Source organism: Leptinotarsa decemlineata, unplaced genomic scaffold, assembly GCF_025532065.1.
Source record: "Leptinotarsa decemlineata unplaced genomic scaffold, Ldec_3_MD MMD2_tig00078422_RagTag_RagTag, whole genome shotgun sequence".
NCBI lineage: Eukaryota > Metazoa > Arthropoda > Insecta > Coleoptera > Chrysomelidae > Leptinotarsa > Leptinotarsa decemlineata.
The window spans coordinates 18,460,802-18,482,372 of record NW_027412747.1 but is presented as its reverse complement, the minus strand read 5'-3'; the positions used below and the strand labels follow the sequence as shown (position 1 = coordinate 18,482,372).

The 21,571-nt window shown below is 35.5% G+C and overlaps 1 protein-coding gene across 2 annotated transcripts; it reads right to left on the bottom strand.

Moving 5' to 3' along the window:
• Positions 1-108: 108 nt before the first annotated feature.
• Positions 109-17,306, bottom strand: LOC111510743 (cytochrome P450 4V2). 2 transcript variants are annotated; one of them, XM_074185999.1, is made up of 12 exons: positions 17,187-17,306; positions 14,342-14,499; positions 9,290-9,399; positions 9,146-9,236; positions 8,611-8,802; positions 8,484-8,553; positions 7,190-7,316; positions 5,664-5,819; positions 4,200-4,268; positions 3,972-4,140; positions 1,025-1,204; positions 109-312 (listed from the first exon to the last, which is right to left on the bottom strand). In XM_074185999.1, coding segments are annotated over exons 1-12 (1,512 nt in total). In that variant the 5' UTR covers positions 17,189-17,306; the 3' UTR covers positions 109-124. The 2 variants fall into 2 exon arrangements, with proteins under 2 accessions (XP_074042100.1, XP_074042101.1); XM_074186000.1 differs by having other exon boundaries at positions 17,177-17,274.
• Between the last annotated feature and the right edge of the window lie 4,265 nt (positions 17,307-21,571).

Genomic DNA, 21,571 nt, shown 5'->3' with positions numbered 1-21,571 from the left:
TATCTTCATTAGTTGAAATTAATTGTCATTTCTTAGGAAAGTGTACTGAAAAATATCATTGGCACAGAGAAATTAAATAAAGAATCCGTGATGAAATTAAAACCTCAATTGATAAAGTTTATTTTTATTTCATTAGTGTATCATTTATTTTCCATTCTCGTTTTTTCAGTCTACAGTAATAGCCTCCCTTTGGTCTAGTCGATATATCTGCTTTCAATTGCAAATCCGGTACTTTCCCATCTGCTTGAATTTCAAATCTGTGGAGCAGATTTGCCATAAACATCTTCAAAATAATATTCGCCAATGTTTTGCCTGAAATATAACCAAGTGGTAACTTGCATATGATATGATGGAAAATCTGAAATACTAGAGTGGAGTACCCCAAGGTTCAGCATTGGGCCCATAATTATTTTCAATGTATGCAAGCGATTCAATATGTTGAATACAAAATGAAGAATCGCTTGGAGCGAATGACAATAAAATTTGCGTAAGCCTCTTAGCTAAGTTATGACACAATTCAGAATGATTCAGCTAAATTATGCCATCATTCAGGATAACCTAAATTAAATTTTCCACCTAGTATAGAGATTAGCTGGTTTGGGGAGAGCGTGTCGAATTTGATTTTTGTTGGGTAGAGTATTCAGTTAACTAGTTTAGTGATCCAATAATATTTCTGAAAAAAGGTTGGTTAGGTAACAGGATGAATTTTTTCCTAAAAAAAAATTGTTTCCTTTCCCACAGTTCGAATTCAATTAAATTCTTCTTCAGGGCTCATAACGTAGTTTTTTCGTGTTGATTATATTACTATCACTGATGGTTTTCAAAATAGTAATATTATCAACACGAAGAAACTACTGCTATAGCCCTGAAGAAGAATTCAAATAAATTCGAAGTGTCAGCAAGAAAACAATTTTTTTTAAATCGATCCTATTACCCAACCAACCTTTTCCCAAAGTATTCAATGTTCGTTTTCATCATAAGTATTTTAACATTTTCCTATAACGGTTATTCATAAAGAGCTCACCTATACATCCTCGTGGACCTGCACTGAAGGGCATATAGGCATATATATGCCTGTTCTTCACAGCTTCCGGCAGAAAATGGTCGGGGTGGAAGTGTTCTGGATTCTCCCAGTGTGCCGTATCTCTATGCAAGTTGAAAATGGGTACCACTATGGCAGTTCCTTTCGGTAATACCCACTTATCTGAAAAATATTCACACATTTCAGAACATTTCGAGACAGTTCTTTAATGTTCCACAATGACTTGAGACGTTCCTGAATGTTCCGGACTTTTTCCGGATATTCCACAACATTGTAGATCTCGTAGGAGATACCTCCCTAACCCATCAAGGAACCTCCCTGGTAGCCCATTGTTTCTGTTATAGCGCACGGAGCAGGACTTTAATTTTGGCGCCTATAGACACACTGACATCTATGTGGACCTCTTAAGGCTACTCTGCTCTCGTCTGAAAACAATACATCCTTTCATTCCTCCGCTGTCCAGTCAGCATTTTCTCGTGCGAAAGCAAGTCTAACTTTACGGTGTTGTGGGAGCAGTTGTGGTGCACGATCTGAACGAGAAGCCTCAGATTTCTTTCAGTTCCTCACCTCAAAAAGACGTGTACGCACTTCATTAACGGTGCTGAGGCGATTTCTTAACACTTTACTGACGACGAAGAGGTCATCTCCCGAAATCGTCTGATCGCATCCCGTACCGTAGTTCGAAGTACACCAAGAATATGAGTTATGCGACGTTGGCTGTACCCAGCATCAGCCAGAGTGGCATTTTCCACAGTCACAAACTATTAAGGAACTCAAATTGAACAATACTTGCACCCTATAGCAAAACAGAACAGGAAATGATAACACAGTAGTACAACTGCAACAATGTCAAACAATGACTAAATTCCAAAAAGCCGTCGGTGACACAAATTTAAAAGACTAAATAGTGGTATAAGTGTTTGAATTTTTGCTAGGGCACCCACTTCATAAAAAACAAAACAATTGATAAGCCATAGTTAACATGAAACATATAAGGCGACGACTGATATAGGTGGAAGGTTCATTGTGCCGGTGAGTATACTAAGCATCGAGAAAAAAAATATGTTTAAAATCTGTTTTTCCGTTGATCAGCTATCGCTGTCAGAAAACTGTACAAATCTATCTATCTATATCTGTCGATTATGAAATGCTAGAATTATTGGCAAGAAGGGAAGACTGGAGTAGTAATTTCAGTCAAAATACCAATGTTGATAATATGTCTGGAAATTTTACAACAAAAATAAAGACCATGGATCACCTCAGAAATGATTTTATGGATGAAAACAAGGGACACACTATTCAAAGAACATACAAAATTTCCTAACAATGAAGGACTGTTTAAAAAATATAAAACTCAGCGCAATAAAGTCACAAATACAATAACAAATAAAAAATACAAGTACTATAAGAAGAAAGTATCAGAGAATAGAAATAACCCAAAAGTACTATGGTCTACTGTCAATGAATTATCAGGAATGCATAAAAAAGTCAAAGTGCCGAACTGAAAGAAATAAAAACAGAAGATGATTCAATAATCACTAACAAACTCGATATTGCTAATGTATTTGTCAATCATTACTCAACCGTGGGTGAAAAAATGAGGTTATAACTCAAAATGTGAATACTGTGGGTGATACTGTTTTCCTAACACCATGTGATGAGGTTTATGTATTTTGATAAAAGCTATTTTTGCCACTGGCATATGCCCATCGAATTACAAAATAACAATTGTTAAACCTGTATTTAATTCGGGCGAAGAAACAAAGTAAGCAATCACCGTCCAATAAATAATATCCAATTTAGCAAAAATATTTGAAAACATCCTCAAAAAACGTTTAATGACTTTCAACGAGAGACATCATATAATTCCAGATTTCCAATTTGGTTTTCAAAATGGAAGATCAACTTCGGATGCCACAGTTAACTTAGTCACACAAATATATGATCACTTAGATAAAAAACGACCATGCCTGCCTCAATGAAAGAGTACAAATAGTTAAAATAGACGGTGTACTGAGCAATCCATTAGAAATTGAATACGGAGTTCCCCAGAGCACTGTTTTAGGGCCAATCCTATTTATATTATATTTGAATGATATATTATTCATTGATATTTCTGGAAAAATAGTCTCATATGCTGATGATACAGTACTGATAATTGATGGAGCAACCTGGGAAGATCAATTACATATATTGGACCCAAATTATTCAATCTTGCTCCAGATCATATAAAAACGGAATATGTGTATAAGTTTTTCAAAATTCCAGTGATCAAATGGCTCAATAATGAAAATATAACATTATTATAAACAAATTCTACTGAATTAATGTCTCAATTTCCATATATATTTTTCATCCCTACTTAGCATTTTGAATACTTTTAATTCAAGACGAGTTTGTATTTTATATTGCAACACTCATATGTTATACATTCACACATTTGAATTTTTACGTTTTATATGTTTTACATTATGTATACGTTTAGAGATTTCATACTTTCAGATTTTATATTCAATGTGTCTTTTTTTGTAGTATGCTAAGAATATTATTCACTACTTTTGAGGAAAAGATGATATCGACATTGTTAATACTATTTACAAATATAAGCACTAAAATGTTTTGCCATAGTAAGTCAAAATAAAATATATCTTGACCATCTTCAAAGGAAAGAATTTCGATATTGATGTTTCGCAGACAAGTTTTCCAAAAACTTAAGTGAATCATCAATACCTATGTTTCCTCTGATAAAGATTCAATAAAAAGACTCGTTTTGACAAACCTTTCCTTATATCTACATTAATCGCCAATTTTTACATGTAATCTAGTGATTAATAAACTACTACGACTGAACTACTTTGTGCGAAGGGGGTTTTGTCCTTCGTGTTTTCTCATGATTTCATGTAATTACGAATGAATGAAATGCTCTCACCTAAAGCGTAATCTTCAACAGTTCTTCTTAGAATATAAGGTGCAATGGGAAATAATCTCAATACGTCTTTCATACACATATCCAAATACTCCATTTTATAAATCTGATCCAAAGTTATCTCTGAAATTTCATCACCTACTATAGACCTAACTTCCAGGGCAGCTTTCTCCTAGAAAATTAATGAGAACAAATTTCCAAACATTAGATTTGTAATTGAACATCGAATACCTGATATTCTGGATACATTCCAAAGCAGACAGCAGCAAATGATGTTATTATAGTAGATGTGTCAGCTGACTGAAAAAAATGAGATATATCCTGTATAGAAACACTCATACATAAATGAATAGAAACAATAATATCAGAGAAATTCTGCCTGGCAAAGATTATTTTGTTGGATAGAGAGCATATTAAATAGCAGCTATTGCTATCGCCCTGTAACATAATTTTGTTCATGTTGAAGAAATCATAAGAGGTTGATAAAATGATAATTATTTGTTCACTTCCTTTGTGAGGGTATATTATGGTACGTAAAGAAGTACTTGATTTTTGCTAATTGCAGACTATTATCAAGACAATAATAACTCATACTGTTAATCTAGTAGTTTCAATGTCTTAATATTTCAATTTTCGACATCTAATCTATCCACATTGGTAATTCACACTTCGTCGTACACACTCAATCTATAAGATCACAAAAACATTCACTATCAATATATCTGTATAAGTATAGCATAATAGATACATGGAGTAGGTGAAAAAAAATTATGGTAATAAAATCAATAAGTAAAGTGGCTGGATAATCAAATAATTACATATCATTAGAATTGAAGTCTTGTTGTACATGTGTCAAAATAATTGCAAGAGTCATCAGATAATAAAGACAACATTACCTTGTTCGCAGGACGACTTCCAAACGTTTTTTGAAATTTCTCAAACTGAGGTCTTTGAGTTCATGTGGTAACCTATTTTATGGTTTTGCTGAAGTGTATGAAAAACTACGTGTGTATAATGCGGTTTTGTGTTTCGAAATGAGGAGAGATGAATTGAATAGAACTGTTATTAATTATTATGGTAAGTGAGTTGCCTACGAATATTCTCTTTCCTTCGGAACCAAACAGCATCACTTGCGATATTTTTAATTGAGCTTCAAATTTCAAGTTTCTGTTTATGGTATTCTCGGCATTGATGACTCCACTGAAACTGAACGACATGTATAATTGAGTGTCATCCGCGTAATGGTGTATTTTGACGCACTCATGGAAATCGGATATATACAGAGCAAAGAGTAGAGGTCCCAAGACATAGCCTTGTGGAACCCCATCTTCTTAAGGAAGAAGATTTTTCACCATTCAAATTGACAGTTTGAGTACGTCCAGTTAAGTAACTTTCCAGAAGTGAAACTGAGGTTGATATAACGTAAACATGTCTTCTTCTGGAAATACCTAATCGAAGGACAAAGTAACCCAATTCTTACTTAAATTGTTAGTTGTATCAATTAGGACAAATTTATATCATAGGGATATTTATCGTGCATATATGACATCAAAATCCACTACGAGAAGAGCGCTACAGAGGCCTGATGTTAGGATAGAAAAAGTTCATAAAGGGGACACAATTTAGGCCAAATTAAGTGTATAGAAATAGTTTTTCTATAGCCAATTCAAACACTGATATCGATATCACACTTACGGCTGGAAAAAAAGTTATCAGATGATTCACTAAGTCCTCTTGATTGATAATATCTGGATTACTTTCCGCAAATTTAGAAATTGTGTCTATGATTGGAACAAAACGTGCCTCGTCTCTTTCAGATGAGTTTCTTCTTTCGAATGAAACCATAAGTGCCTAAAACAATATAACGATTAAATATCGAAGGAAGATTTTGTGCAAAGTAAGTCTAGTATCATCATGCAAGGGTAGATAAAAATAAACACGAAAGTACTAGGTGTGTTGAAAATTGAGATGCAAATTAACTCAGAGGTATCGAATCAAACGATATGTTTCTTGGAAACATCTAACAATATGATCGATGTCATTATTATTCATGTACCATTATACTTCTGATGCACTGTTTGGAACCTTTGGTATAGTAATGGATATTACTGGGGATTTATCTCAACACCAAACCGTTATTTCTAACACCTCGATACGTATTTCGATCACCAAGTGATCATCTTCCAGTAATATTCATGTAGCATTATATTTTTAATCATTCATTCATACAGTGTGACCCATTTTTAATGGAAACACCCCCCTAAAATTTGAAGTTGTAAATCGAGTTTAATAATATTTTTTTGATGTCAAGTACTAAAAGGTCTACCTAGGGACAAAATTTGAAATGTTTATTGAAGTTTCAGGGCATACTACGATTTTTTTTCTTAGTCGAAAATCGGGATTATTTATTAGCGATTTTTTTATTGAAAAAATCACTACGCCACTGGATTCAGAGTGCCTCTAAATATTCATTATCAACAAAGTTATGACAACTCAAAAATTCGAAAACTCACAGAGTTAACAGTCACAATCTATCATTTTCTTATGATATCAACAATAAAGTGCCGCCAGGTGATAAAAAAAAACAAATAGCGTAAATATTATTAATGAGAATAACGGAATTACATTGACACAATTCAACTAACAATGAAGCAAAAATTTTAATAAACGTAACTAATAACTAATTATTGAAATGTTTCGATTCAGTCCAACAATTAATTCTAACTCATATTCTAGTAGCCTCTACATATCCACCACGTATTTCGATACATGTGTCGTAGCGCTTACGAATGTTTCTGATTACGTTCCTTAGTTCTTGAGAGCTAATATCTGCACATACCTGTTGAATTCTTGCACAAAGTTCATTTCTATCTCTTGAGCGGTTTTTGTAAACCTTTTGTGTGAGAAGTCCCCAGAGAAAAATGTCCAAAACTGTGAGATCTGGAGATCTCGGTGGCCACTCTATAAACGGACTACCACGGCCTATCCAACTAAATTTATAGCTGAATAAACTCACACTTATTATTATCATCATCATAAACGTTTCTCTTGAATCACCCAGTATATTAGTGAGAACCCTATGAAAATCAATTCGGTAGTTTTTGACTTTGTCGCGTTCAGAAATACAACGAGGGGGACTTCAATTTCCAAGATGTATGTATAGTCTTGTTATTATTCTCCCCATTGTCATTCATTAAAATTCTCATATATGATCTACTCACCTCTTCAACAAAGTTGTGAATCACGAAAATCACTTCATCGGATTTCTTTTTAATTGGTAGTCTGTTGAAAATAAAGTCAAATTGAAGCCATACTTTCACAAGTCGCTCATATGCCATTTCTAGCATTCTGAAACAATGAAATAAAAACCTTGTTTTTCATACAATATATTCAAAAAACGTGATAAGTACTATAGAAACTATTCATCATCAACCTAAGAGGGTATCTTTCCATTCTTAGCAAACCTAAACCAGATGCAGATGAAATCAGAGTCCTAAACCCTTTTAGAAGACAACATGATACACTATACAGTGTTCATGTTGAGAAATAAATGTTGTGTCAAAGCAATTTTCCAGATTTCTTGGCCATAGCCTATAGGTTTTCATGCTTGACATTTCTTTTACGACTGCGGTGGAAATTATGAATAGCGATGAGTTAACGGACAAAGTTTTCTGGTTGTCCTTAGAGCAGCTTCCACAGAATTGGATCTCTGAGATCATTCCATTAGTGGTGGGCGTGGCTTTATTCCTAATCATTGGATTGACTGACCTACTAGGAGATCCTTCAAGTGGAGTTAGCCTGATTTTACTGTTGTTTCAATTATTTCTGTGCTTCTTGGCCTCTTCGGACTGCTCTAAGTATCGGTGAAGCCCCAGTGACAGTGAGCCGCGTCTTTACACTTCTATTCGTTGTTCAAAAATTTAGCGGTCCCCAACTACAAGGGATCTGGTAAACCCTGAAATCGCAGTGTTGTTTTCATGAAAAAGAAAATATTGAACAGTGGTGTCTGATGTAGGGCTACGGGTGGATCTGACCAGACAAATTCAGGATTGATACTTTGAGAGAATTGCACAGCTCGTACATGGGTTTCCTTAATATTTCCATTCATAATTTTCTTTCAGTTTACTTTATGATGAGGAAATGCTTTTAGAAAATAAGTCTCCAAATCAGGTTCCTATTTTATTCCTGAGTGACTGGTCGAACCATGATGATGGTCGTCATGGAATGGAATGGTAGTGTGACACATGGTCGGATGCATGATGGAAATGAATTATCATGAAATCCCATAAAACAAGTACAGGTTCATACGGAAATTCATCTTTTCTAATTGAGAAAATAATAGCCACAAAGCAACAAAACAAAAGACAGTTGACTTTTTTAGCAAATATGCCGCAACTACTTCATGAGGTTTTGGATCTCATCACACTATCAGATCGACTTTTGATATACGCATTTTGTAATATCATCCACCCCAAAAAAGCCATCTTGTATATTTTTTAATCTATTAGTACTTACTCTACTACGGAACGACAAAACTGCGAAAGCCCAATTCGCTGATTATTCATTTCCATTCCCAAGATAGCTTCTAGAAAAAATCATAATCATTACATCCACATGGAGGAACTTGCTTCAAATTTCTCACCTCCAATAATGTCTCCCGCACAAGCAAATATCATATCATGTATGTCAAGAGTTTCCTTGTCAACGTGTTCTTCCAGTTTGTCCATACAAATTGTCATTTGTGTCCTCATGATGCCGAGAATACTGGAAATGAATTTTATATCGAACAGGGGTTGGAATATCCTTCTATGTATTTTGTATTTGGGTTTCAGACCTAAAAAATAAAGAGAAAAAGAAATAGTAACAGTTCAATTCTGAATAATCAATGGAAAGATTTGGAGCTTTGAGCAGCAAACTACATCAATTACATCAATTCCTTTTCTCCAAAATATCCTGATTACGTCTATAAAATTAGGACATTAATGATACCATAAACATCTTTCGTAATAATATCATGCCAATTATTTGAAGACGGTGACTTCACAAAATTGGCAGAAGACTTTTTGTATAGAATTTGTATAGATGATCAAAAAAACTCATCCGTTTCATCGTTGGTATCCTCAAAAAGATCAATTATTCAACCTCGGAAAAGTCGTTTATAAATCATTTCAACTCACCTGAAGCACTAATCAGACCATCTCCAACATATTCTTCGAAGATTTCGTAAAGCTCGTGTTTATAAGCGAATTTGGAGGATGACATGATTTTCTGTAAAAAAAAACTATGATATCCATTTCTTGTGATTTATTTGAAGAACTCACCTCAAGATGAATCGGATTTTTCAAGACAACCAACAAATTCGGTCCCAGCCAAAATCGAATAGGATCTTTATTATATTCATCAATTATAGAAGTGATCTTCTGAAGTACATCTAGAAAATTCAATAAAGAAAGGTTTCTTCGTCAGTTTGCAAAATAGAACACAAGGTGACTGTGGAAGAATTAGCTGCGGAGTCTAACGGCTCTTCTTGCATTTATAGTCGAAGTAAACGATATTGTGTTGGCGCCACTCTCAAAGGCCAAAAAACCAATACATAGAAATCAACCGGCAGCGAAGTAGTCCACTCGGATTGTGGACTTGGCGGTTTGTACTGGATATTTTTTACTAACCGAGTTTTATGATTGACTGAAGAGTCATAAAATTTAATTAGAAGTCATGTTACGGTGACGAATAGAAATCGGAAAATTCGGTGTTCAGTTCAGGATCTGATCGCGATTTGAGTGTTGAAATTCGATATTGGTGCAGTTATAATAACTTAAAAGTTTTTTTCTGTTTGAAATGTGTCTTCCTTGGACAAGTACTAATAGTAATAACGAATGTGATAACAACGCAGACTTTTTCCAGTGTAGTGATCCCAACAGCGATGATGAACAATGCGAAAAAGAGATACCAGTGAAAAAGATTCGGATGCATTTGAATATTGAAACACAGAGAGTATGTTTCAATGTATATGAGAATCTGCATCTCAAGTTTGGTGTCGAGGAAAACAAACTACTACAAGCAATATCAGATTTGAACGAAATTCTTTTCTCAACTATACGTAAAATCCTGTGATACAGGATTACCAAAACCTTCAGATGTTCATCTAATAAAATCATTGAAAAAACAATATACGACTGTTACAAAAGCTCTGAGATTCCTACAACTGAAATCATTAGGAAGAAACTGAATACTACCGGCCATAACGAGAGCTGCTGTGACAAAGCTCTTCAGAATTGGATAAAGAAACTAGGATTTAGATTTAAGATAATAAACAAACATCAAGCAGTTTTGGAAAGCAGAAGAATAGTGGAATTGCAGAACAAATATTTAGAACAAATAACTAAATATAGGCAAATTTTCTATTTGGACGAAACTTGGTATGACACTGACGACACAGTTACGAAAGGGTGAACTGATGGTTCGAGAATGTGCCGCCTAACATGCTAGCAAACAAAGGATCGCCACTAATCAGGAGGAAGTAAAGGATGGGTTCGAAATTATGTGGAAAAAAACTGAGCGGTCAGAGCGTCTCAACTCAGGCTCTGACCGTATAAAGAGGCAGACGACAGGATGACAAGTTCAGTTTGAGGAGTGCCTAGAAGATGACAGTACTACCAACTGTCAAAAGCGCCCGCAGATAATCAATAGAAGATATAAAGCTTCAAATCCTTTTTGTAAAATTTAATATTGAAATACTGAAAATAAAAGAAAATTAGTTGCATCATTAAAATATATATATATATATATATATATATATATATATATATATATATATATATATATATATATATATATATATATACTCAAAAAAAAGGGGGGGGCAAACCGCGGACACGTGTTTCTGGCTATTGGCCTCATCAGCGCGGTGCAGCCAAGTGTAAAGATGGGCAACACTTGTTTGCCGAAATCAGGAAACAACACAAACGCACGGAGTCAACAACAGGAGCCAACCGCACATTTGTGGTTCCAGTTAGAAGACCTAGAATTCCCAGGCTACATCTAACATGACCACGGAGGCAGCTATAGCTACCTGCGAGACATCCGGGTCCAGGATATAAATACAGATAGAGATTTTATCGAGTGTGTATGATACAAATCAAGAATGGAATAATTCGTGGACACAACACTCAAAAAAAAAGGGGGGGCAAACCGCCTACACGTGTTTCTGGCTATTGTTGACTCCGTGCGTTTGTGTTGTTTCCTGATTTCGGCAAACAAGTGTTGCCCATCTTTACACTTGGCTGCACCGCGCTGATGAGGCCAATAGCCAGAAACACGTGTCCGCGGTTTGCCCCCCCTTTTTTTTTGAGTGTTGTGTCCACGAATTATTCCATTCTTGATTTGTATCATACACACTCGATAAAATCTCTATCTGTATTTATATCCTGGACCCGGATGTCTCGCAGGTAGCTATAGCTGCCTCCGTGGTCATGTTAGATGTAGCCTGGGAATTCTAGGTCTTCTAACTGGAACCACAAATGTGCGGTTGGCTCCTGTTGTTGACTCCGTGCGTTTGTGTTGTTTCCTGATTTCGGCAAACAAGTGTTGCCCATCTTTACACTTGGCTGCACCGCGCTGATGAGGCCAATAGCCAGAAACACGTGTCCGCGGTTTGCCCCCCCTTTTTTTTGAGTGTTGTGTCCACGAATTATTCCATTCTTGATTTGTATCATACACACTCGATAAAATCTCTATCTGTATTTATATCCTGGACCCGGATGTCTCGCAGGTAGCTATAGCTGCCTCCGTGGTCATGTTAGATGTAGCCTGGGAATTCTAGGTCTTCTAACTGGAACCACAAATGTGCGGTTGGCTCCTGTTGTTGACTCCGTGCGTTTGTGTTGTTTCCTGATTTCGGCAAACAAGTGTTGCCCATCTTTACACTTGGCTGCACCGCGCTGATGAGGCCAATAGCCAGAAACACGTGTCCGCGGTTTGCCCCCCCCTTTTTTTTTGAGTGTTATGTCCACGAATTATTCCATTCTTGATTTGTATCATACACACTCGATAAAATCTCTATCTGTATTTATATCCTGGACCCGGATGTCTCGCAGGTAGCTATAGCTGCCTCCGTGGTCATGTTAGATGTAGCCTGGGAATTCTAGGTCTTCTAACTGGAACCACAAATGTGCGGTTGGCTCCTGTTGTTGACTCCGTGCGTTTGTGTTGTTTCCTGATTTCGGCAAACAAGTGTTGCCCATCTTTACACTTGGCTGCACCGCGCTGATGAGGCCAATAGCCAGAAACACGTGTCCGCGGTTTGCCCCCCCTTTTTTTTTGAGTGTTGTGTCCACGAATTATTCCATTCTTGATTTGTATCATACACACTCGATAAAATCTCTATCTGTATTTATATCCTGGACCCGGATGTCTCGCAGGTAGCTATAGCTGCCTCCGTGGTCATGTTAGATATAGCCTGGGAATTCTAGGTCTTCTAACTGGAACCACAAATGTGCGGTTGGCTCCTGTTGTTGACTCCGTGCGTTTGTGTTGTTTCCTGATTTCGGCAAACAAGTGTTGCCCATCTTTACACTTGGCTGCACCGCGCTGATGAGGCCAATAGCCAGAAACACGTGTCCGCGGTTTGCCCCCCCTTTTTTTTTGAGTGTTGTGTCCACGAATTATTCCATTCTTGATTTGTATCATACACACTCGATAAAATCTCTATCTGTATCTATATCCTGGACCCGGATGTCTCGCAGGTAGCTATAGCTGCCTTCGTGGTCATGTTAGATGTAGCCTGGGAATTCTAGGTCTTCTAACTGGAACCACAAATGTGCGGTTGGCTCCTGTTGTTGACTCCGTGCGTTTGTGTTGTTTCCTGATTTTGGCAAACAAGTGTTGCCCATCTTTACACTTGGCTGCACCGCGCTGATGAGGCCAATAGCCAGAAACACGTGTCCGCGGTTTGCCCCCCCTTTTTTTTTTTGAGTGTTGTGTTCACGAATTATTCCATTTTTGATTTGTATCATACACACTCGATAAAATCTCTATCTGTATTTATATCCTGGACCCGGATGTCTCGCAGGTAGCTATAGCTGCCTCCGTGGTCATGTTAGATATAGCCTGGGAATTCTAGGTCTTCTAACTGGAACCACAAATGTGCGGTTGGCTCCTGTTGTTGACTCCGTGCGTTTGTGTTGTTTCCTGATTTCGGCAAACAAGTGTTGCCCATCTTTACACTTGGCTGCACCGCGCTGATGAGGCCAATAGCCAGAAACACGTGTCCGCGGTTTGCCCCCCCTTTTTTTTTTGAGTGTTGTGTCCCCGAATTATTCCATTCTTGATTTGTATCATACACACTCGATAAAATCTCTATCTATATTTATATCCTGGACCCGGATGTCTCGCAGGTAGCTATAGCTGCCTCCGTGGTCATGTTAGATGTAGCCTGGGAATTCTAGGTCTTCTAACTGGAACCACAAATGTGCGGTTGGCTCATGTTGTTGACTCCGTGCGTTTGTGTTGTTTCCTGATTTTGGCAAACAAGTGTTGCCCATCTTTACACTTGGCTGCACCGCGCTGATGAGGCCAATAGCCAGAAACACGTGTCCGCGGTTTGCCCCCCCTTTTTTTTTGAGTGTTGTGTTCACGAATTATTCCATTTTTGATTTGTATCATAAACACTCGATAAAATCTCTATCTCTATCTATATATATATATATATATATATATATATATATATATATATATATATATATATATATATATATATATATATATATATTTCAATGATGCAAATTTCAATATTAAAAATGATTTGAAGCTTTATAACTCCTATTTAATTATATGCGAGCGCTTTCGACAGCTGGTCGTGCTGTCATCATCAAGGCTCACTGTTATACGGAAGATTATTTGAATTTACTTAATGAAATTCGTTAATTGTTTTGAAAATATAAAATACCAGTAAACGACATGTGGTTGAAGGTCAGATTGGATCAGACAGAAATTAATGAAGAAAAAAAGTCCCAACTCAACTAACAGAAGTATTTACTGACCTAACAATCTGACTTCGATAGAACTCAAAGTGAAACAATTGATCAAGTGAATATAACTGGTGTTTTTTTCCCAACACCAAACCGTTAATTTAACACCCCGACACATGTTTCGATCACCAAGTGATCACCTTCAAGAGGAAAATTAAACTTCCCCTTGAAGACGATCACTTGGTGATCGAAACACATGTCGAGGTGTTGAAATAACGGTTTGGTGTTGGGAAGAAAACTCCAGTAATAATAATTACTACACCAAAGGTTCCAAACAGTGCAGCACAAGTAATTGATCATGTGTAGGATTCCACCTGTGACCTTTCGAAATTCATTATTGATTACCTTCTGATTTGCAGCAGAATGAATGAGCATTTCCAATCAGAGGTAATGTCCTTGGTCCATTCATTTTAGAGGCAGCGGCGTACATTTTTCTCCTTGACCAATGGTATTTCATAGAATACAATGCGATGACTACCAACAAGCCCAAAACATATGGCAACCTACAAAATGAATGAGTACATTTGTAAATGATTTTGTCCAATTGTTTCAGAAATTGACAATAGTCCAGATGAACGAGGATTTGCGTTAGTTCTGATTCAATATTGTTACGTTTTTGGAGTTGGGAAATAAGTGGTACATTCATTGATCAACTTCTAGAATTGAGTGGAAGGATATGTTTTCTATCGTTTTTGCAAAACATAAAATGAATTTCGGCTTATATTTTTACACATCTAGTCACGAAGTGATGTATCTCATCCTTTTCAACTTTGCAGGAGAGAATTTTGGATATTTTCGCGAAATTCGAATTGTTGCTGACAAAAAAGTATTATCACTACATAATTGAATTTGTTGGTATAGCTCCTTTCATGTATAAAATAATTACAGACGAACAATGATCTATTTCTGATTGATTCGGCAGTTACTTGATGAACTGATTTATATAAATCGCTTGAAAAAGCTACTGTGCTAGCGAAACATCTCATTTTTCATTTTATGTATTCAGAATTTAAAAAAAAATCGAAAGATCCTAATTCATAGTATAAAAACTTAATTACGTCCGAGTTATATTAAAGTGATCAAAGATAAAAATACGTGGAAATAAAAAAATGTATTACAAGACAAATAGTTACAAAAAAAGAATATTATAGCAAAATGAGAATCAACAGTATATTCAAATCTTTTTAACTGTAGCTACGTGAAAACAAACAAGACAACACCAATGAAAGATTTTCGTTCAAGATAATATTATAAAATTAAAATTTATGTATTCATGAAGAAGATTCAGATTTATACGAAATAATGATATATCTGATTCACACAAGGACATGAAATTCATGTATTTTTTTTGGTTCTGTGTTCAGAACTCAAAGACCTGTATTAGTGTTGAAGGTGACTAGTTTAGTAACATATTGTTAGGCACTCATGCTTTTCAACTTGTGTTTCCATAAAATCATGCCAATTCCTCCGTTAGTATTTCTAAGCGCAATAAGATAACTATTATTTTCCTACCACTCCAAAACTATTAAGAACTAACTTACGCTATTTTGTGATGTTAAGGAGCAACCTTTCTGAAGTAATAAAATCGACTTAATTCAATTCTCGTTTTTTTTTAATACGTTATTTCGTGTTATTGGCAACGATATGATCGTACAACTTTGATTTGATTTATAGCCAGTCTTCAAGTATGCCCACTGACTATATGTGTGAAGTTTTCTTTCCTAATACGAGAAATTGGTCAAATTTTGGATATGCAGTTGGTTACCTCGTTCACAGGCAGATGGGGCGACGACAAACCTGTTGTTTGTTGTATGCTTCAGCTTAGTTCGAGGAATGATACTCTGACGGAATTCGATTTTCAATTATCGGAAATCATCGACTTTATGTTGATGATATACACTACCTTGCACTGACAAGTCGCCAAACAACCCGAAACCGGTCTGTAAGTGTGTTCCAATAATTGAAAATCTTTTGCGGCAGTTGTATCGCCAACAGCATATGCAGGAATAACTTCAGTGAAGAATTGACCATCTACTTCTTTAACATCCATAATTCTTTTTCGTATTCTACATTCCATTACGTTTTGCATTTTAAGTTTCAATTTTTGAGTGTATTTTATCGAATTTCGGTAACCACATGATTTAAATTTATTTTATCTTAATTGTTGCAATGAACTTGAAAACTATAACATTTTTGAATAGAGAATTAAGAGACCTTTCAAACGATATATCACAAACCTATACTTCCTATTTAAAAATTTGGGGGTTGTACCTGTCATTCGAAGGGGGTTGAAGGTAGGGGTGGCATTTTTACGTTGAAGAATGTCAAATTATAATTTACATTCGACGTGTTTCAGTATTTCGTCTGAATATGTACAATAACCGAAATAATGGATTTATTTCATTTGGCTTTTACACACTGTATAGAAAATTCACTTACAAATAAAATTAAAATTGGAAAGAATATTGCAAAGGAAAGGAGTCACATCAGAAATATTCTATGCATTGTGGTCGGTGCATAGAATAGGCAAATTATGTTTGATTCTTAACGCAAAGACAGTTTTCAGCCTCCAAAACGTTAACACAAGTTTCTGTACAATTATTTAATTTTTTTAATTGATAGGCAAAATTATTGGATTTTACAAATTACTAATAAATAGTAATTTATCTTCGTGATTTTTTTCTTTTACTTTTACAGTTACTTATTAAAGTGAACTGAAAAGTTCGCATGTTCTACAACTATGTGAAGTTCTCCCTTACAATTTTTATCTGTTTCACATTATGAGGAAGGTGAAAATCACCAAAAAATTCTGATTTCCTTCATAAAAAAAATGGCTTCTGTTCCACATATCAGAAATATTTCTTGAAATACAACAAATAATATCCATGACGATAATTTTACTCTACATACTTATACATGAATGTGTAGGCCAAATTTTGCTTTCACAAGCCTGGTTTGATGTATTCCTCATTCTCCCATATTCTACATCAACTAGTGTACTGCGACAATCAATGGTTTTTAAATAACAGATGCTTAGAAATTGACAATGGCCTAAATAACCCCGTTTTACTTGATATATCAAGCTTTGGGACACCTTGTAAAATAAATAAATGATTCAACCCTAATTTCTCTTTTCACCAAATCTGATTCACACCTCACTAGAAAATATAAATTGCTTACTCTCACTCACATTTTCAATGATGCACCGTTTCTAGAACACCACAGTTGAAGAAATAATGTCAACGAAGTATTTATCGTATATTTTATAGATTCCAAACACGGCGACTAGTTTGTGGCTTAACCATACGCACATTTTATATTTCAATAGATGTATTCTCTTCACGTTGGTGGACTACGTAGTTGAAATACATTAAGTTCACTCGAAACAGGATAAATTATCTCAAAAATATCAATATGGACTAAATAGTTGCAGTTATTAAAAAAATGTAATAAGCTAACATTCTTGGCTGACTGGCTCTGCACATGATTCTTTGACCCAAAGATCATTCAACTAATTGTGATCAAAAAGAGGATTGAACTATCAAAACTTCTCAGTGAAAAAATTCATCTTCCTTCTCTTGTACCTTAAAGGAAAGTTATACTTGTACTTTTTTGAATTACTTCCTAGCTTTTGTCCTCCTTGACCTTGAAACCCATAGGTTTTTTGAGCATTACAAATTGAATCATTTAGCACTAAATTTGCATAACACCAAAAATTAATGACCTATTAGATATACTCATAATGTCTTCAATTCAAACAGTAAACTGGGCGAGTTGAAAATATTGAATTCTGATTCAAAAACCCTATGACTTGATTAGTCAGTAAGCGGCCCGACCCGATTTTGCAAGGTAGCAGAAAATTATACCTTTATTTTTCTTCTTGTCATAGTGACATATCTGCTTGTACATGAAGAACGTTCCGTTTTCATCTCTATGACGCGCTTTCAAAGGCGTATAAGAAGTTTCGCCCTCTAGAAATTTCTAGAAGAGTCCAGAAAATTTGACAGTATTACACAACATTCCACAACATTACAGGGCATCCCGTAATATCCGGGAATTGCTGGAATGTACAGTCACAATATGGAACTTCCGGGAATATTACGTTACATACCTATATTCCATATTCATGATAAAGGATCATATTGAGAGGACTAAGGTGTTTAGTTTCGAACTATGTAATGAAAACTGCATATTTTGGCATGGCTCATTGCCACATAAACTATGGAATACTGATATGGGGTGCTTCCCCACATGCAAGTGAAGTATTCGTTATTCAAAAAAAAGATAATGAGAGATTTAGAAAAAGTTGATTCCAGAACCCATGCTGAACCAATCTCTATAAAATGGGTCATACTTACATTACCTTCCATGTATATACTAGAAGCAGTATTGTTTGTACATAAAAATAAAAATAAATATAATAGTGGCTCCAGCATTCACAATTATGATACAAAACACAAAGATAGCATCAGGCTACCGAAGATGCATTATCAAAACATAGCCAAACAAACAGAGTTTCTTCCCATAAAAATATATAACACTTTGCCTAGTGAGTGGAAAGACCTTCATATCAAAGAATTGAAGTTCAAAGTAAAAAATTCACTTGTCAACCAAGGTTTCTATGAGATTGATGAGGTATTCAATTGTCAGTGGACCTAATATATGTACGTATATGTGTGTATGTATGTATATTGATGTGTATTTATATTGTGAGTCATAACTATTGTGAGATGTTTTTATGTACTCTATGTATATTTTTTATATTTTCAGTATGACGTACCTAAGCAAATTTTTGTTATTGCAGATATTTTCTAATGTAACAGAAATTGTTATTTGAGGTCAATAAAATTTATTTCTTCCTTTCATTTCAATCTAAAAGTCGTGCACAACATTCAACATTCGGGAATATGTTGGAGTGTTCGGAAATATTCTGGAAAATCCTGGAAAATCTCAGATCATAGTGAAATGATCAATGGTGTGATGACTCTTTATCATTATCCCTGAAAAAGGTTCCCGTTTTCACTTAAAAGGCGTGCCTCCGAAGATATAGGACAGTCAAGAATATCCCAGGATATTTTGGAGTGTAGGGGAGTACTGTTGAACGTTTGGGAAAATCCTGAAATATACCAGAGCATTGTAGAATAGTTGAGGCAGCCCTCTGCCCCATCCAAAGAGGAAGTTTCTGGTTTTACCTGAAGGACGTACTTTTGAAAAAATAAGGACTGGAGGTTTCGCTCTCCAGAAAATGTATAGAACAGCCCAGAACATTCGGGAGTATTCGAGAGCATTTCAGAACTTTACAGAATATTCTGAAATATTGAATTTGTTGAACGATCCCACTTTTAGGATCGATCCCACAGTTTAGTGAAAATCTAAGGATAAAGTGTTCCTTGAATACATTATAGATTGTCATCATGTATGGTTCGATTCCATGAAAAAGTTTTGGTATGGTCGAAGATGTTCCAGAGCATTCCACAACATTCCAGACTTTGCGGAAAGATGCTGTAGAAGGGGTGACAATATTTCTTTTTTGAAGAGGTGACAAGATATCATTTATTGAATTCAGAGTGTTGCATAAACCATACTTTCTCTATTCAGTTCATCATTGATATTTGCCCAATTGGAATTCGGTAGCTGTAACAATTGAAATGTTGGGGTGATTTAATTTGACAGTGGGATATGTGCAATGTACTCGAAATTAGTTTTTACAGGCCAATATGTTAGTTTTATCAGATAGGTATACAATATGTGGTGAGTTTTTTTTTAAACATAATTCCATTTCGTAGTAAAAACATGAAAACCATGTTATATATTCCAGGCAAATGTATATGGTAATTTGATGTGGTTAGAAATGTGTCTCATGTAATCGTGAATTATTTTACCTATTATTTATATAATTTTTACGAGATTTACATATCAACGACAAACTTTGAATTCTTTCCGCTGAAGGTAGTATACCGAGCATTTCAAGTTTCATTCTATGCATGAAGATCTCATAACCGGTGAAAGAGTGGGTTGAACTATATCAAAGTTGCCTATTTTGGGGTACTACCGAATGAAAAATCGCCTATAGTTTCAGTTAGTGTTAATTTCTAAATTCCGGTTTTTGCTGAATCTTCTTTTTACGCAGAAATATTCAAAATTATTAAAACCCTTATTGTACTGTATCATCAGCTAATGATCATGAAATTTCAATACAGGGTGTTAACATACTTGGGGTACCCCAACTTTGAAATTTTATGACATTCATCAAACATAGGTATTACTTGAATAATACTGGAGTTTTTTCTCAACACCAAACCGTTATTTCGACACCTCGACAAGTGTTTCGATCACCAAGTGATCATCTCCAAGAGGTAGATCAAGGTTTTTTTTATCTTCTTTTTGAAGATGATCACTTGGTGATTGAAACACGTGTCAAAGTGTCGAAATAACGGTTTGGTGTTGAGAGAAACTCCAGTAATATTCATTACTACACCAAAGGTGTAGTCCTCACTACATAGTACGATCCCACTGAATACTTCGACAAACATAACAAAACTGAGCCTATGGCAAGAAAGGCACCACAACTTCTCTGAAAGCCCGCAGAAACTCTTCTTCCTGGCGGAGACCTCAACTGAAAGACCTAGAGATGTCTGAACAGACTTAGGAGTGGGCTAAGCAGGACGAAGGACAATTTGGCCTGGTGAGGTTTATTAACGAAACCTACGACTCTGCGAATCTGAAGTACAACAATCAGCAAAAATTCCTGCGATTTTAGAACCCATAGGCACAAGTCGAGACGACGGAAAACGGCCGGATGGTATGACACTTGTTCCATGGAAAAATGGTAAATCTATTGTTTGGGACTTTACTTGTGTAGATACATTAGCAACTTGCCATCTTCCTGCTACTTCTGCGAAAGCCGGTGCTGCTGCTTCTTTAGGAGAAAGTTCCAAACTACGGAAATATCAGAATTTGGGAAATAATTATATCTTTCGCCCAAAATCTATTGAAACGTTTGGTGTTTTTGGCCCTGAAGCCTTATCTTTCATCAATGAAATTGGAAAAAAGGTAACCGATGAAACCCACGAATCAAGAGCCACATCTTTTCTCATTCAGAAAATTAGTATTGCCATCCAAAGAGGAAATGCAGCTTCGTTTTTCGGTACTCTCCCTGATTCCAAAAAACTTGATGAAATTTACTTGATTCCTGAAAACCAATTTTATATAGAAAAGAGAGGTAATAAGAAACCACTTAATGAAATTAAAATAAAAGCAAATGAAAAAAATACTTTATCTCAGCAAAATTCTCAAATGGGTTTCAAAGATATTTCGGATTGTTCAGTGATAAATTCTTCAGTCAAAACCTTTGGGTTGAATGGTTTAAAAAATATTGGTAACACCTGTTTCATGAACAGCGTAATTCAATGTTTATCAAATACGAGATGGTTATTGGAATATTTGAAAAAGGATGAATTCATGAAAGATATCAATACTAGTATTTCTAGTATGAAGGGTGCTTTAATAAAATCGTTTGCAGAAGTCATCAAGGAGTTGTGGTCAGAAGATTCTTTTGATAAAGTAGTAAATACA